General features: G+C 42.8%; 1 protein-coding gene across 1 annotated transcript in view; it reads left to right on the top strand.

Annotated features, from left to right (window-relative positions):
* The window catches only part of LOC126088199 (ATP-binding cassette sub-family C member 5-like), a 274,779-nt gene that overhangs the window by 162,067 nt on the left and 94,151 nt on the right, over positions 1-18,561 (top strand). Inside the window, exons 13-14 of the mRNA XM_049906328.1 lie at positions 12,676-12,899; positions 13,170-13,347. Coding sequence (XP_049762285.1) covers positions 12,676-12,899; positions 13,170-13,347 — 402 coding nt within the window. The remainder of the gene's footprint in view (positions 1-12,675; positions 12,900-13,169; positions 13,348-18,561) is intronic.

Here is an 18,561-nt window from a genome sequence, read left to right as displayed (position 1 = left end):
AATCATGTACTCTGTAGTGATGCTTTTGTTCTAAGGCAGAGCAGAGAATGAGAGACACAGCAACAGTTACGAAAAATCCTATACTTAACTTCATTCACTTGCAGAACACAACTGCAGCCAGATCCTAAGTACAATCCAGATACCCCAAATTCGTTGCCAAGTCCATAATATGCTGTAATCACTGAGAGATGCTGAGTATTCACAGGCATAGAATGTATGACTGAACGGGGACTGATAATAATGTGTGGCGCCCTCCTATACATTTTTATAGCAGCACTGCCTTTGCTGGTCACCACAGTAAGTAAATGAGATAGCATCATAACCTGAGATTCCTCATCTGTTTCAATTCACTGTGTGAGGTTCAGTCTAATGAATGTATCCAGCAGAGAAGGGTGTTGAAAGTTGGATAAAGAGTACTATTCTGCAGGTTATAGGAATATATCAGAATGCAGGAATAACAAATGCAGCAACAAAACAGGCATGCTGGAAAACTTCTATATCTCATTGTGTTCAGTGACGTCGATGATGATGATGATGATGATGGAGACGGAAGAAAAAGATAGTTTAGAATGAGGGAGAATTAACTGTCTGAGGCACTCTTCCTTCCTGTCATTGATAAAATGTATTCTATCTTGCCTTCTAATAGTGCAATGTTCTTTGAATCATAGGTTTCTGCTACTGAGTAGAGCCACCAGTATGATGCCTGTGCCATTACCATAACAATCTGTAACATTTTGACATTTCAATTTGTATTATCACTAGGAGATACAATGTGGTTTGACTGTCAACATGACTTCTGTTTTAAGCAATAATAGTATGCCTGACACCTCTTAAAATTCTGTGAAAAAAAACAAATCTTATCCCCAAAATTTTAGGGATGTGAATGTATTCAATGTGTTTTGAAGCTAGCTGTTGTTACCTGAGTGCTAAATCTTGAATATTTCAGAAGAGGGAGAAAAAGAAAGAAAGAGAAAACACCATCTAACCAACCGCTACCTGATTTAAGTAGTAATTTACCATTGACAATTTGCAGTTTCTGCCTGTTGCAGTAACCATTTTTACCTTGTGAGTGTGACACAGTGGAACTTAAGCTGTTAAGAAAGCCTTTGAGAGTACTTGTCAGTACATATTACACACAGGTCATTATGACCCCTCTACCATTGGAATGAGCATGCCAAAAACACATGAATGGCATGTGACATGGTGCAGGACACTACTTTTCAGAGATACAGAGAGACTGTTCAGCCAGCTCAGTATGAGTTAAGAGTCTTGGGCAGAAAGCAGATTGTAATGACTGCTGGCTGGGAACATGCGAATGAATTTCATAGAAACAAAAAGACTTGTTGGCTGTTCATCTGTTGCCACAGTTAACTATCTGTCCAGTTGCTCAAATGACTGTGAAACCCCCTCACATAATACAAGACTTTTACAGTTTTGTCCCAGTCAAGAAGCAGGGTATCTGAAGGTTACAGCTATGTAGTTGGATTTTTAGTATTCTGTCATGCAGTTGACAACAATTGACAGACAGTACTGGGGAAAGCAGAGTGTTCCAAGACACATTGCTTATGGCACATTATTATAAATGGGGCTCCTACCTTTTTAATCTAATGACATCTTCATTTAGTAAATTGAAGTGAAAACAATGTAGCTGCTGCATGCAGCAGTGGCAATTAGTCTTTATTGTTATGACATCTTCAAGTAAAATGCCACCTAACATGTGCCTCTATGTTGTATACAGCTGATAGTGACAGTGTTATGGTATGGGTAGGGGTCATTCCTGCATCTCTGGTGGCTTGTGATTGTGAGAGGGCAATATTTTTTAATTCAGATTAGTAATTTGAATTTTATCATTAAGAAACCAAATGCTCTGACTTTTATGAATACAGTAACACCTATTTATTTGTAACATCCAGTGATATATCAGCAGAATTCCATGCTTCCTTAATATATTACTACATGAGAAAACTTAGGAGTGCCACTGATAGCATCACATACGTCTTGATGCTAGATTGTCCACAATTTCTTCGCTCTGTGGTTATTCTAGTTCTTCATCCTGATTTTTGTGCCTTGCTAGTGAAACAACAATAATCAATCTCTGATGATTTTCTTACTCAGTGATGGCCCTCCTGAATGAATGTATCATGCTGTAAATTGAAGGTCCTTTCTCATTTTTGCAATGGAATAGCTCAGTGGTTAAATGTCAGACTACAGGACCTTAGTCAGTTCTAGGTTTTTGTCTGTTGGTTACCAATTCTTTCTCCACTGGCAGTGAGTTTGGAGGATGGTAAGTACATAAAATCCAACAAAACCATTCCTAGCAAAACACTTTGGTGTTCAAACTGACCTTTGGAGGGAGGGCAACTTTATCTTTTATCTGAATGACTTAAAATGGGTTTCACAGTGTAATGACTGTAAACTGGAAAATATTGTGAAGTAGATGCCTGTGCGTAATAATGGTTACATTGATGGTATGTAGATGGGGTTGCCAAAGTTTCTGGAAATCGGAGAATATCAGTGAATTTCAAACACTTCAGAGAAGTCAGGGAAATTGTTGTGACTCGCCGATTATTCAAAGTGCCGCCGTGCAATTACGCACGTCCTCTACGTGCGGCGCTGTCTGCCAGCCAGGCAGCAGCTGCGCCACCTAAGCGGCCAGCCGAGCAGTGGCCGCTAGACTGAGACTCAGTGTTTGATCGAATGCCGACTTGTACACATGTCTATTTACTCAGTGCCTTATATGTGTTGTTGTGTTGTCCGAAAAATGTGTTAAATTTGAAGATATAAAAATTGGCGACGAGGTAGTGGATTTTTTCTTTTCACTGTTGACTCACAGGGTTCCATGGCTACTGTCGAGCAGCTCTTGCAAAATCTCCTTGAACAGCAAACGCTTCTAACAGCGGCGATTCGCGATTTCGTCGCGGCGTCAAATGCGGGGCGTTTCTCGTCGTTGGCTGTACCTCCTTTTCCACCTTACGACGAGACGGCGGAAGACTGGTCTGATTATGAAAAACGTCTTCAACAGCACTTCTTGGCATTTCATGTCACGGACGAACAACCATGTAAGTCTCTGTTCCTTTCCTGGATTTCACCTCAAATGTATCGGTTGTTGTCGCAATTGGCTCCTTTGAAGGATCCTGCGTCTTTTTCCTTTGCTGAAATGTGTTCCCTTCTGTCTGTCTATTTTCAAAAGCAAACGCATGTGGTAGCCTCTCGTGTTACCTTTTATCGTTGTCAAAAACAACCAAATCAGTCCTATCGCGCTTGGGCTGCTGAACTTCACGGCCTCAGTCGAAAGTGTCAATTTGTTACTGACGTTCACAAAGAATCCTATGCCGATTCCATGGTACGGGATGCTATTATCCGGTCGGCGCCCGACAAAGAAGTTTGGCAACGTGCCCTTCAGTTGGCGAATCCGACTCTAGATGAAGTTCTCTCCATTGCGCAGTCTTTTGAAATTTCTCACGCCGCTGGGGCGCAAATAGAGGCGTGGGGTGACGTCGGGGAAATACAACCTCTGTGCGGCGTGTCCCCGCCAGCCGACGTGGCCGCAGTACGCTCCCACGCGCAGCCTCAGCCTAGCCGTAAACAACCCAATAAGAAACTGCAGCAAAATCCCCGGCAACTTCCTTCATGTCCGCGGTGTTTTACGAAACATTCACGCGAGGATTGTCCCCAACGTTGGGCTGTGCGTCACAATTGCAAAAAGAAAGGTCATGTGTCTTCCGTTTGTAAATGCGACCGCATACATGATGTTCATGAACATGACGCTGATTCTGATTCTGTGTTGTCTGTCAATTGCACTTCTTCCCTTTCAGGGAAGTTATTCCTCACTGTCCAAATCCTTGGTCGAGACGTTCGCATGCAAGTGGATACCAGTTCTGCCACCACTATAATTAATTCTCAGACGTATCTTCAGCTGGGTTCTCCACTCCTGTCCCCTTTCACTCGGCAATTACGGACGTACAATAAACAGAAGATTTCTCTCTTGGGACAGTTTAATGCTGAGGTATCTTACAAATCCGTCGTTCGCACTGTTCCCATATTTGTGGTCGACCAAAGCACCGCAGAAAATCTTTTTGGTTTCGATGCCTTTCGCGTTTTTGGATTCTCCATAGATGACTCTGTCAATATTGTCTCTGATGCTATTCCTTATGCTCAGCTGGATTCCTTGTCGACGACATTTTCGTCTCTTTTTTTCTCCTGGGTTAGGCCGTGCAAATAACTTTGAAGCTCATATCACGCTCAAACCCACTGCTCGGCCTAAGTTTTTTCGGGCTCGGCCCATTCCTGTGGCCCTTCGTGATCGGGTAAAACGGGAGTTGGATCGTCTCACTGCTTCAGGGGTTTTGCTTCCTGTCACTTCCAGTGAGTGGTCCTCTCCTGTCGTTGTAGTTGCTAAGCCCAATGGTGATATTCGTCTCTGTGGCGATTTCAAAACCGCTGTAAATGCTCAATGCCTCATCGACACTTACCCTATGCCCCGTCCTGAAGAACTGTTCACTAAACTCGCTTGAGGACAGTATTTTTCTAAAATTGACCTGTCGGAAGCTTATCATCAACTTCCTCTCGACGCTACTTCCCGGCAGTTTCTGGTTCTTAATACACCTTTCGGCCTCTATCAATACCAACGCTTGCCATTCGGGGTTGCTAGCGCCCCTGCTCTTTTTCAACGATTCTTGGAACAATTATTGCTCCCTGTCCCGGGGTGTATCAATTACATGGACGACATTGTTGTCACTGGCTCCACCACTGAAGAACATCTTCAAAATCTCCGCACACTTTTTAATGTCTTACAGACTGCCGGTCTTAAGTGTAATCTTCAGAAATCACAATTCTTTCAGGCATCTATCACGTACTTGGGGTTTCAACTCTCTCGGGATGGTATTCGTCCGCTTCAACACACTGTTGCTGCGATCGATGCCCTTCCTTGCCCCACATCTGTTAAGGAACTGCAGGCTTTGTAGGGGAAAATAGTATACTATCACAAGTTTTTACCGTCTGCGGCGTCGGTGGCTCAGCCGTTGCATCGCCTGTTGCATAAAAACGTGCCTTTTCACTGGTCCGCGTCATGTGACGCGGCTTTCCGGAAATTAAAGACTATGCTGAAACAGGCCCCGTGCCTGGCTACTTATCGACCTGGCCAACATCTTGTTCTTGCCACAGACGCCTCTCAATACGGGGTCGGTGCAGTCCTTGCGCACTGTTTTTCTGATGGTTCGGAACAACCCATCGCTTATGCCTCCAAAATGCTCACGGATGCCCAACAAAAGTATTCTCAAATTGAGAAAGAAGCTTTGGCCATCATTTATGCTCTTCATAAGTTTGGTGTTTTTCTCTATGGCTCAAAATTTCATCTTGTTACGGATCACAAACCGCTTGTTTCCTTGTTTCATCCATCAACATCACTTCCCGACAAGGCTGCACACCGCCTCCAGCGTTGGGCTCTTTACTTGTCCCGTTTCAATTATGAGATTCATTTCCGGCCAACGGCTCAACATGCGAATGCTGATGCTTTGTCTCGCCTTCCCATGGGTCCTGATCAGGCATTCGATAGGGACGAACTTTTGTGTTTCCACCTGGATATTGCCGAGCAGCGGGTTGTGGACGGGTTCCCCATCACTGGGGACAGGCTGGCGGCTGCTACGGGTTCTGACCCTACCCTCTCCCGGGTTTTACGCTGTATTCAGAAGGGTTGGCCAGATCGCCCGTCCGCTAAGACTTCTGATCCGTTGCGGAACTACTACACTTTGCGCTACCGCCTCACGGCTAGGGATGGTGTTATCTTCCTCTCCACTGACAATGCTTCGCCGTGCGTTGTGGTACCTGCGTCTTTGCGTGCTTCGGTCTTGCGCCTCCTTCACCAGGGGCACTGGGGTGTGTCTCGCACAAAATCTCTGGCACGCCATCATGTGTACTGGCCTGGCATCGACTCTGACATCGCACACATGGTCGCTGCCTGCGGCCCTTGTGCGTCACAGGCCGCTGCCCCGAAGTCATCTTTGTCACCGTGGCCTTCGCCTGAGAAGCCCTGGGAGCGCATTCATGCTGACTTTGCGGGACCCTTTATAGGTACTTATTGGCTCCTCATAATTGACGCCTATTCTAACTTTCCTTTCATTGTCCGTTGCACGTCACCTACCACCGCGGCAACCACCAGTGCTCTCGCCCGCATTTTTTCTTTGGAAGGCCTCCCCTCTACTCTTGTTACTGATAATGGTCCGCAATTTGCCTCTTCCGACTTTGCGGATTTTTGTGCTCGTCACGGCGTTACGCATGTCACGGCCCCGCCGTTGCATCCACAATCCAACGGTGAGGCTGAACGACTGGTCCGCACATTCAAGGCTCAGATGCGGAAACTTCTGACTTCTTCTGCTGCTGATGACGCGCTTCTCCAGTTCCTGGCGTCTTACCGTTTCACCCCTATGGGCGATCACAGCCCAGCTGAGCTCTTACATGGCCGACAGCCCCGCACGCTACTTCATCTTCTGCGGCCTCCCACCTCACGGCCGCGGGTGCCTTCACTTGGCCGGTTCACCGCCGATGACCTCGTCTGGGTACGGGGATATGGCAGGCGGCCAAAATGGAGCCCGGGCCGCATCTTACGACACCGTGGCAGACGCCTGTATGAAATCTAGACGGACACGGGTGTTGCAGTGCGTCATTCGGACCAGCTTCGGCCTCGGATGCCAGCAACGCCTGTTCCGAATGCCGCCACACCACCTTTGGCTCTACCTGATGCTCAGGATCTTGGCATCTCTCAATACTCACAACGCAGCCCTCTCACCGTCATCGCGATGCCAGCACAAGAATGGACGCCACCAGGAGACGTGCCCGTGCAGGAACCGGAGGACCGTCCTCTGTCAGAGTACATCTACTCGCCTCCTCCTCCAACAGACGCCGACACATCGCCCATGTCTCCTGTCATATCAACTGGACTTGCCGCAACGGGCAGATTGGTGCAGGGGGCCCCAGCAGATTCACCCCCTATGTCTCCTGTCATCTCGACCTGTTATCATCGGGGACACTTCCGTCCGTACACAGGGTGTCTACGACCCGGGACAACCGGGAAATCCGGGAAAAACCCGGGAATTTTTTCATCCGGGAGAAAACCGGGAAAAACCCGGGCATTTTTCGGAATTCTGGGAATTTTTCATTGTTTTAGCTTTCAGTTAAATATTTGTAATTTTGACTGCAGAATTGATTCTCTAGCAAAGAATGTTATTGTATCCTGCTACTGGAGAATGATACTGCAGCAAGAAAATATAAAGGAGAGGGGAAAAAAATTAAACTTCAGTGGCAAAGGAAATGTGCAATTTACAACAACAAAACACCGTGCACGCACAAGCGTCTGCAAATAGCAAAAATATGTCAAAGGCCGTAGGGCGCAGACTGTAATTCTTCGTAACAATAAACTGCTTGCTATGAGCATGACGTCACAACTGTTCACATAGGTCCGTTAGACCAATTGCCAGCGGTCTGTTGCGCATGCGCATTTGACTCGCGTATAAGCAGTACCTTCTCCCGCTTCCCGCTACTTGAAGTTTGGCTGTTAGCTGTATCGGTAGTAGCAGCAAGCAGCCAGATACAAACGAGAAAAAATTTTCTCCCGCACCCTAGCTGCCAGATTCACTCTTGCACAGAGTTGTAGTGGGGAGGGGGTTAACCTCCACGCGACCCGTGTTTACGTTAAGTGATTTCGCTGCTTCTCTTCGTGTACAGCTCCCACATCAAATGAAAACAAAACGGATATCAGGTGAATTAAAATACATTCACATAAATACGGAGGGCAAAATCATATTATTAATTTCAGTTTTCTGATTTTATTTTATTTCCAAGTTTGTAGCAGTCAAACATTAATCGCCTTGCAGAACAGTGAAGTTAATTTTGCAAGTTTGCTAAAGAAATTTGGCTTTATTAATCTTTCCGCTGAGGCAGTCATTTTATTTGAAACGAAGTGTTTCATTCTACAGTATTGCCTAGCTCCAACTGTTCGCTGAATTTCAAGTGCACGTTATCATCTTCTGCCATACATGGCATTATGCCATAATAAAGAACCAAAAATGAGATCGCAGAGTACTGGTACTCCAAGAAAATTTACATCCCAAAAACCACACTGAAAAGCTTAATATCAGATGGGACCTACTTCATTGTGAATCTGGAAAAAGCCAATTTGCACTCAAGCCGAATTATGCATTTTAGTATAGTTTACGAAATTCCGATGCTCTTTGGAGTACCCTCTGATGACCTGTTTCTTTTATGGTGTAATGTAAGCTCTGTTAGTACTTTATACACACGAACATGCGGGCTTCCTACACCAATACAGTTGCACACGCACAATAATGCCTGTTTTTCTGGCGCTCTCTGGCAACTGGTAAATCGAACCTATTTCTAACGGTCTCTAGATAGTATTGCGAACGGTGGTTAGAAAAACGTTACTTTCAAAGTAAATTTCTGAATTATGTTACGTGTGAGAAAGATGGATGGATATCTAAATCACAGAGCGTTCGTAACTGAACAGTTTGAGGACCAGCCACTTACAAGAATTTCGAGCCGAGACATTTATGTCAGAATTTTAAATTGACTGGCACATTTGTGTGATGTATCTTAAAATGTAACACATGCAAAAAAAAAAATCAATATTACATGTGAAAACTTAGCTTCTGTTGTAGCATGTTAATCTTAGAGACCAAAATTATATGTGAAAGCTTAGCTTTTCTTGTAGATATACGGTACTGTGTACCTTAACATAAACCGTTAACTTTTCCTCTTACGTGTTCGCGCTATAACCAGTGATTTTGCTATTGGCTGACTATAAAGGCCCGTCCACACGCAACGATCTGTCTGCGCACATCACATCTGCGCAGACAGATCGTTGCGTGTGGACAGAAGATTTGCACCAACCTGAGGTGTGTGCAAACCTGGAAGTTGGAGTTGGAGGTTTGAGCGAAACCTCTCAAATCTGTGGGTTCAAACCACATCTGCGCAGACAAGTTGCAGCGTGTGGACAGGAGATCGCCGCAAATCTGGCGCGAAACAGCTGTTTGCTCAGTCTAGTGTTTGTATTCGTGCGCATAGGACATTAAAATGTCAGTGTTCTCGACAGTTTGTAAGTGAATTCATTGAAATATATAGAAACCACCCATGTTTGTGGAAGATTAAAAGTAAAGAATATAGTGACCGAGACAGAAAGACAGCAGCATACAATGCTCTAATTGAAAAATTGCGGGCAGTTGACACCTCGGCAGACAGATAAACGGTAATAAAAAAAAGTCGTTGCGAACTGGCGAAATTATTTGCGGATGGATGTCGAAACTTATAATTATCTCTTAAAGCTTGTAACCCCTCATATTATGAGAAAAAAATACTTGTATGAGAAGGGCAATTTCTCATCATGAACGGCTGGCGGTAACATTAAGATTCCTAGCAACAGGAAGGAGCTACAAGGATTTGGAATTTTCAACTGCGATATCGAAACAAGCGTTGAGTAAAATAATACCCAACACATGTGAAGCTATTTACGCTGTCCTGAAGGATGAGTTCATGAAGGCAAGCTAAGTAAATTAAGTCTGTCAGCGAACTGTTTGCCGAAAAGAGTTATCCAAAGTTCAGAAATCTAGAAGATCTGGTGTAAGAGTAGATCAAGTATACCAGCCAACGTTATGGTATTTTGATCTGCTTGGCTTTCTTAGTGATCAAGAAACGCCAAGACCAAGAGGGGGTACAATTGAAGATGAAATTGGAGTGTCAATGTGCCAGGAAATGGAACACGGGGTAATGTAAAACAAAACAGGTTCGCCCTGCAACTCTCGCAGTAAATGTAGGTGAGAAAACGGCTTTCGCTTTAGCAACCACTGTCTACACCATTTTGACCGCCTTCTCTGTTTCCTGCAGTTGGTCTGAATGTTTTTAGCAACACAAGTTGCGAACGCAGACCACAACAGAACTTCCTCCATTTCTATATTTCAAAATAACTGAATTAAATTTTTGACGATTACGGGGAGCGTAGTCGCTTGCCACGGATATTTCTTTTCTACACCGACAGATGGCGGGCGAGTAGTAGATTGGGGTTTGTGTCGTGTGAACACACCACATTTGCAGCGATCTTTTGCATGTACAGACATCTGCGCCAATGTCTGCGCAGACAGATCGTTGCGTGTGGACCGGGCTTAACACGTGTCCTATGCTCTGAATAGCTGCTGTCATCGGCTGGCGAGAAGTCGTGGCTTGAGATGTGACTCGCTTACAAAAGGACATCGCAGTCTCGGTTTCAACGCTCCGGAAACCAACGCGCTGTGTTTGGTGCAATTCGAATTTATACTTTCGTAATACGAAAATATGCAGCGTATATGTTGCTGCAAATCAAAGGTCTTTCCAAAACTTCTCTGCCCCGCCTTTTCTTTTTTTTTCCGGGAAGTTCTGCGCAATTGTATAAAACGTTAACCATTCAAAGGATTGATAAGTTTTACAGTTCCGAGGGAAAAATCTACGGAAAACCTACTGTCACTTAGCACAGAAAAAGTGTATTTTCGCCCGGGAAAAAGCATATTTTTTAAACGGAATATCCGGGAGAAATCCGGGATTTTTTTTTCCTTGTCCCCGTATACACTCTGGTACAGGAAGCCTCCTCCTCGAGACTTTACGGCGAGTCAAACAACGCCTATGGACGTTAGCCATCTCCAGGACACCTCCATCAAGACCAGTGCAACAATTTCAAAGGGGGGAAAAGTGTTGTGACTCGCCGATTATTCAAAGTGCCGCCGCGCAATTACGCACGTCCTCTACGTGCGGCGCTGTCTGCCAGCCAGGCAGCAGCTGCGCCACCTAAGCGGCCAGCCGAGCAGCGGCCGCTAGACTGAGACTCAGTGTTTAATCGAATGCCGACTTGTACACATGTCTATTTACTCAGTGCCTTATATGTTTGTTGTGTTGTCCGAAAAATGTGTTAAATTTGAAGATATAAAAGAAATATCAGGGAAATTTGGGGAAAAAAAGAAACACTGGAAAAATCGCATTTTTGTCTCAGTAATGAAATGGTTTGTGTACTGAGGTGTCGTACATTGTTGCTGGATGGGAGCAGCTGAGTACTTGCTTTGCTTCCCTACTCTCTCATTCCTACTGCTTCTCCCCTTCCCGCCACTCCCCTGCCACCACATATTGCCATTAGCCTAGCAGCTGCCAATGAGAGGTGGGGAGGCTGTGATTCTCAGAGACTGTAGACGAAGCGGCCAGAGATGACAGTTGTGTGTGCTTGAGTTGTATCTGAGTGATGGTGTGAATGTGTGTGTGTGTGTGCACTTCTGTTTTCTGACAAAAGCTATGGCTGAAAATTTACTTGTGAGAGAGTGATTGTCTTTTCTGCATGCCTGTCTGCAGCTCAGCAAACATCTTTACATGGAGTTGCTACCTATCCTCATTATTTTTGATACTCAGAGTATTTGAACACGTTATCTGTTGCATAGATTGATCACTGTGATCTCATTTCATTAACAAGCTTTCTGTGGCTCGTGAATAGCTGGCCACATGAGTGGATTTCCTCGACAGGCGAAACCAGAGGCTGTTTCTGTGGGTATCTGTAATGGATAGTGCCTGCCTCTATGAAGCCATTCAGTTCCACTAATGTGCAGGCCCTGCCTGTCAGATTTAGTCTCACCAATCTGCCTGCAGGCCGGGTCTGTGTGTGGTGTAATGCAGTGGATTTTCATGGTTTATCCTTGGACCCAGGACTGTAATGCTCCTCAGCATGGGCGAGGAATTTCAGGAATTGTGACTGTCTCACAACAAGTATGTTGTACAGAGTGGCATTCTATAGCATTTTGTTTGTTCTAGTACATTTTGACACTTCTAAGGTAGTTTATATGTTAAAAAGTATGGATGATAAGAAGTAGTAAATGATGTCAGTCACTGGCGGTTTGTACACTATGTACTCATATATTTCTCTAAAGAAAAATCACACAATAGCTGTAAAATAATAAATATAACACAGTGGGTAATAACCGACAATAACCAACATAGTAGAACCAACATTTTATTGGCGGTTACCTATAGTGTTGGTTTATATAATTATTCCCTGCCTTATACGCTTCTTTCAAGAGGCCTACTTTTTTCTGAGTTTATTTCTTGAATCAGTGAATGTATTTCAAATCTGTCTTGTGACTCCAAGGTAATGCATATTTTTGTCACCAAATGTGTTTCATTTTATTGAAATAAAATAACACTAGTGATTTTAATGAAACACATGTAGCATTTGGCTTGCTTTCCCATCCAAAAAACAGTTCATTTCAAAAGATGTTGATGTTAGTACTTAAGATTTTTGCTCACATCAGAAAATGCGATCTACTTTGCAAGTTTTTTTTAGATGTTTCCTCATTTGCACTATTGTTTCCTGTACCATAGCTGCAAAGACAGTATCAACTTACGTCATAATTTGAGATCTCAAAACTTGTTAGGGAAAAATTCTAAAACTTGTCTGGAAATCAGGGATATATCAGGGAATTTCACTTGGAGAAACGTGTGGCAACCCTGGTGGAGCAGGTAAATTAATTGTTTTGATAGTGTCATTGTTGATAATTTTGAACTGAAATAAATTGTGTTTTTAAGTGTTACAGTAGCATTTGTGTACATTGATTTTTGGCGAAATATGAAATAAAATTATTAATATTCAGATTAATGTTTCAGATGAGGCCAGTGAATGGTCACATAAAAGTGATGGGCAGTGTGGCCCTTGTGTCTCAGCAGGCATGGATCTTCAATGATACTGTGAGAGAAAATATCCTGTTTGGATTGCCTTATCACGAAGAGAGGTACAGAGATGTCATTACATGCTGTAGTCTGCAACGTGACTTGGAGCTCCTTGCTAATGGAGACAAAACAGAAATTGGAGAAAGAGGATCTAACTTAAGGTAAGTCTATGAAAGGCAAAGGAAGGAAATAAAAGTAGTAAAATGTGAACAAAGAATTGGCTTACATGTCCACAGTCATGTTGACAAGAGAATGAACTATACTCTGAGTTGATTGATTGCTTACTTATGCGACGGCTTAAATGGAGAGCCTAATTTTTCATGGTATGATCTGTATATGAACTAGGAATTTATCTCACAATTTTTGCTACTCAATTTATTCAGTTTTTACTGTTGATAGTAGTTACACAAATTCTTAAAATTTTTTTTCAGTGGAGGACAAAAACAGAGAATAAACTTGGCACGAGCAGTGTATGCTAATAAAGACATCTATTTGCTAGATGATCCATTAAGTGCTGTTGATGCAAAAGTGGCAAGAAATATTTTTAATCATTGCATTAAATCAAAGCTTTCTGGGAAAACTATTCTCTTGGTTACACATGGAATGCAGGTAAGGGGGAAAAAAATCTTTGTCACATTACATGATTCACACATTCAAAGTTTGTGACATAAATGACTTGTCAGTTGTAGCGCTGTATGTAGACTAACAAAATTAATTTGAAGTTATATTCTATATTAAGGATCAGCAGACATGGTCACCTAAGTTAGTGGATACTTACAGGTGCTTACAGATACAATTTTACATGGTTATCACTTAAGAAATCACTATGACGGCATATGATTTGTGCTGTATACGGGAACAATTCAGTAATGGCTTGAGCACGTCAAAAGTGTTTAGTCTGTTTTGAGCTGGGAATTTCACCCAAAACAGACAAACCATGATCTGAATGGCTAATGGTTACAGACATGGAATGGCTTAATGACTTGATAGCCAACAATCCACGAATGACAATGCGGGTGTTGGCACTGGAGCTCAGTGTCACTTGTGCTACTGTAGCCAGAAACTTGAGGAAGCTGGGTTACATAAATATTCGCGATGTATGGGTTCCTCATGAACTGAATAAAGTGAATCTGATTCATCACTTGTCCATCTGTGACTCTTTATTGAGATACAGTCAGAATGCTCCTTTTCTAGAACGGGTGGTAACTGAAGATGAGATGTGGATCATGTACAATAATGCTCGGAAGAGTAAATCGTGGCGCAAGACAGGGCAGCCACCACTAATGGTTCCTAAACCAGAGCTGCACCCAAAAATGAATCTGTTGTGCATCTGATGGGATTGCAGAGTCGTACTATATTATGAACTACTTTTGAATGCTACTATCACTACCAAGACATACTGCTCACAGTTGGATCGTCTCAAGGCAGCCATTGATGAGAAACAACCGAATTTGAGACTCGATTATCTCTTTCACCATGACAACACCAGACCACATAGCTATATGGTGACCTGTCACAAGCTGCATTCTTTTGAGTGGGGTGTGTTATCTCAACTGCCGTATTTCCAGACATTGCCCTTTCTGACTTTCATCTGTTCCATTCCCTGCAGAATTTCCTGAATGGCAAACACCTTACCTCCTTGGAGGGCTGCGGACTGAATCTCAGAGAGTTCATCAACATGAAAACCCCCACATTTTGGAAAAATGACATTTATAAGCTTCCAGAGAAATAGAAATACATTATCAACCATAAAGGTGTTGTTGTTGTTGTGGTCTTCAGTCCTGAGACTGGTTTGATGCAGCTCTCCATGCTACTCTATCCTGTGCAAGCTTCTTCATCTCCCAGTACCTATTGCAACCTACATCCTTCAGAATCTGTTTAGTGTATTCATCTCTTGGTCTCCCCCTACGATTTTTACCCTCCACGCTGCCCTCCAATACTAAATTGGTGATCCCTTGATGCCTCAGAACATGTCCTACCAACTGATCCCTTCTTCTGGTCAAGTTGTGCCACAAACTTCTCTTCTCCCCAATCCTATTCAATACTTCCTCATTAGTTATGTGATCTACCCATCTAATCTTCAGCATTCTTCTGTAGCACCACATTTCGAAAGCTTCTATTCTCTTCTTGTCCAAACTATTTACCGTCCATGTTTCACTTCCATACATGGCTACACTCCATACAAATACTTTCAGAAATGACTTCCTGACACTTAAATCTATACTCGATGTTAACAAATTTCTCTTCTTCAGAAACGCTTTCCTTGCCATTGCCAGTCTACATTTTATATCCTCTCTACTTCGACCATCATCAGTTATTTTGCTCCCCAAATAGCAAAACTCCTTTACTACTTTAAGTGTCTCATTTCCTAATCTAATTCCCTCAGCATCACCCGACTTAATTCCACTACATTCCATTATCCTCGTTTTGCTCTTGTTGATGTTCATCTTATATCCTCCCTTCAAGATACCATCCATTCCATTCAACTGCTCTTCCAAGTCCTTTGCTGTCTCTGACAGAATTACAATGTCATCGGCAAACCTCAAAGTTTTTATTTCTTCTCCATGGATTTTAATACCTACTCCGAAATTTTCTTTTGTTTCCTTTACTGCTTGCTCAATATACAGATTGAATAACATCGGGGAGAGGCTACAACCCTGTCTTACTCCCTTCCCCACTGCTGCTTCCCTTTCATGTCCCTCGACTCTTATAACAGCCATCTGGTTTCTGTACAAATTGTAAATAGCCTTTCGCTCCCTGTATTTTACCCCTGCCACCTTTAGAATTTGAAAGAGAGTATTCCAGTCAACATTGTCAAAAGCTTTCTCTAAGTCTACAAATGCTAGAAACGTAGGTTTGCCTTTCCTTAATCTTTCTTCTAAGATAAGTCGTAAGGTCAGTATTGCCTCACGTGTTCCAGTATTTCTACGGAATCCAAACTGATCTTCCCCGAGGTTGGCTTCTACTAGTTTTTCCATTCGTCTGTAAAGAATTCGTGTTAGTATTTTGCAGCTGTGGCTTATTAAACTGATAGTTCGGTAATTTTCACATCTGTCAACACCTGCTTTCTTTGGGATTGGAATTATTATATTCTTCTTGAAGTCTGAGGGTATTTCACCTTTCTCATACATCTTGCTGACCAGATGGTAGAGTTTTGTCAGGACTGGCTCTCCCAAGGCCGTCAGTAGTTCCAGTGGAATGTTGTCTACTCCGGGGGCCTTGTTTCGACTCAGGTCTTTCAGTGCTCTGTCAAACTCTTCACGCAGTATCGTATCTCCCATTTCATCTTCATCTACATCCTCTTCCATTTCCATAATATTGTCCTCAAGTACATCGCCCTTGTATAGACCCTCTATATACTCCTTCCACCTTTCTGCTTTCCCTTCTTTGCTTAGAACTGGGTTTCCATCTGAGCTCTTGATGTTCATACAAGTGGTTCTCTTATCTCCAAAGCTCTCTTTAATTTTCCTGTAGGCAGTATCTATCTTACCCCTAGTGAGATAAGCCTCTACATCCTTTGTCCTCTAGCCATCCCTGCTTAGCCATTTTGCACTTCCTGTCGATCTCATTTTTGAGACGTTTGTATTCCTTTTTGCCTGCTTCATTTACTGCATTTTTATATTTTCTCCTTTCATCAATTAAATTCAATATTTCTTCTGTTACCCAAGGATTTCTACTAGCCCTCGTCTTTTTACCTACTAGATCCTCTGCTGCCTTCACTACTTCATCCCTCAAAGCTACCCATTCCTCTTCTACTGTATTTCTCTCCCCCATTCCTGTCAATTGTTCCCTTATGCTCTCCCTGAAAATCTGTACAACCTCTGGTTCTTTCAGTTTATCCAGGTCCCATCTCCTTAAATTCCCACCTTTTTGCAGTTTCTTCAGTTTTAATCTACAGGTCATAACCAATAGATTGTGGTCAGAGTCCACATCTGCCCCTGGAAATGTCTTACAATTTAAAACCTGGTTCCTAAATCTCTGTCTTACCATTATATAATCTATCTGATACCTTTTAGTATCTCCAGGGTTCTTCCATGTATACAACCTTCTATCATGATTCTTAAACCAAGTGTTAGCTATGATTAAGTTGTGCTCTGTGCAGAATTCTACCAGGCGGCTTCCTCTTTCATTTCTTAGCCCCAATCCATATTCACCTACTACGTTTCCTTCTCTCCCTTTTCCTACACTCGCATTCCAGTCACCCATGACTATTAAATTTTCGTCTCCCTTCACAATCTGAATAATTTCTTTTATTTCATCATACATTTCTTCAATTTCTTCGTCATCTGCAGAGCTAGTTGGCATATAAACTTGTACTACTGTAGTAGGCATGGGCTTTGTGTCTATCTTGGCCACAATAATGCGTTCACTATGCTGTTTGTAGTAGCTTACCCGCATTCCTATTTTCCTATTCATTATTAAACCTACTCCTGCATTACCCCTATTTGACTTTGTGTTTACAACCCTGTAGTCACCTGACCAGAAGTCTTGTTCCTCCTGCCACCGAACTTCACTAATTCCCACTATATCTAACTTTAATCTATCCATTTCCCTTTTTAAATTTTCTAACCTACCTGCCCGATTAAGGGATCTGACATTCCACGCTCCGATCCGTAGAACGCCAGTTTTCTTTCTCCTGATAACGACATCCTCTTGAGTAGTCCCCGCCCGGAGATCCGAATGGGGGACTATTTTACCTCCGGAATATTTTACCCAAGAGGACGCCATCATCATTTAATCATACAGTAAAGCTGCATGCCCTCGGGAAAAATTACGGCCGTAGTTTCCCCTTGCTTTCAGCCGTTCGCAGTACCAGCACAGCAAGGCCGTTTTGGTTATTGTTACAAGGCCAGATCAGTCAATCATCCAGACTGTTGCCCTTGCAACTACTGAAAAGGCTGCTGCCCCTCTTCAGGAACCACACGTTTGTCTGGCCTCTCAACAGATACCCCTCCGTTGTGGTTGTACCTACGGTACGGCTATCTGTATCGCTGAGGCACGCAAGCCTCCCCACCAGCGGCAAGGTCCATGGTTCATGGGGGGGGGCATAAAGGTGTATACTGCAGGAAATAAATAGTTCATCTACAAAACTGATTCACCTTATTTAGTTATATTGTGGATGACCTTGTGTGTGAAGTGTGTAAGGAGACAATGCCGGCAACCACTCTGTCATAGCTGTGCATTGGGGACGTGTGTTCCCAGGAATTCTTTGTTGTTGAACTGTAATGAAAAGTGAATGAAATTATTGGACAATCCACATCTTTCAAATATTTTCAAGACAGTTGGTAACAATAGGACACTTTTCCCATTTCATTTTGTTTATATTTTTTATGAATTTGTCAAATTTCAACACATTTTAGTTGATCTGGGGAAACAACCCTTGTTAAAAGACTGATTATAAGGGAGAGTGGATACGCTGTACTATGAGAGACTATTTTTTTTTTATTATTCTGGTGGGAACCTTATCCAACCTCACAATTTAAATGTTTGGGTACATTAAAATACTTGCATCATAGCTTGAAAGCTTGAAACATTAGAAAATTGAAAACCTCTGAAATTTTTCTCTATTGATGTGGGATTTGTAGTTGGTTGTGAACAGCTACACTTTTTATTATAGTTTATGAAAAATCATTGAAGGATCTGGAATCTGCAACAACTGTACCATTTATCACCAGTTTAGAGGGACATTTTTTCTGTATTTCACTTTTGATATAATCAGGAAGTCTTCTGCGATAGATCTGTTGTGTTAAATGCTCTTGGAGCACATGTGATAATTCTCAATAAAAATGTGTGTCAGTATCCATTGTTGTAGTCATCAGGAAA

The sequence above is a fragment of the Schistocerca cancellata genome, chromosome 1 (assembly GCF_023864275.1).
Source record: "Schistocerca cancellata isolate TAMUIC-IGC-003103 chromosome 1, iqSchCanc2.1, whole genome shotgun sequence".
NCBI classification, from domain to species: Eukaryota; Metazoa; Arthropoda; class Insecta; order Orthoptera; family Acrididae; genus Schistocerca; species Schistocerca cancellata.
The sequence above is the reverse complement of the archived record's forward strand: the minus strand, read 5'-3'. Positions and strand labels throughout refer to the sequence as shown.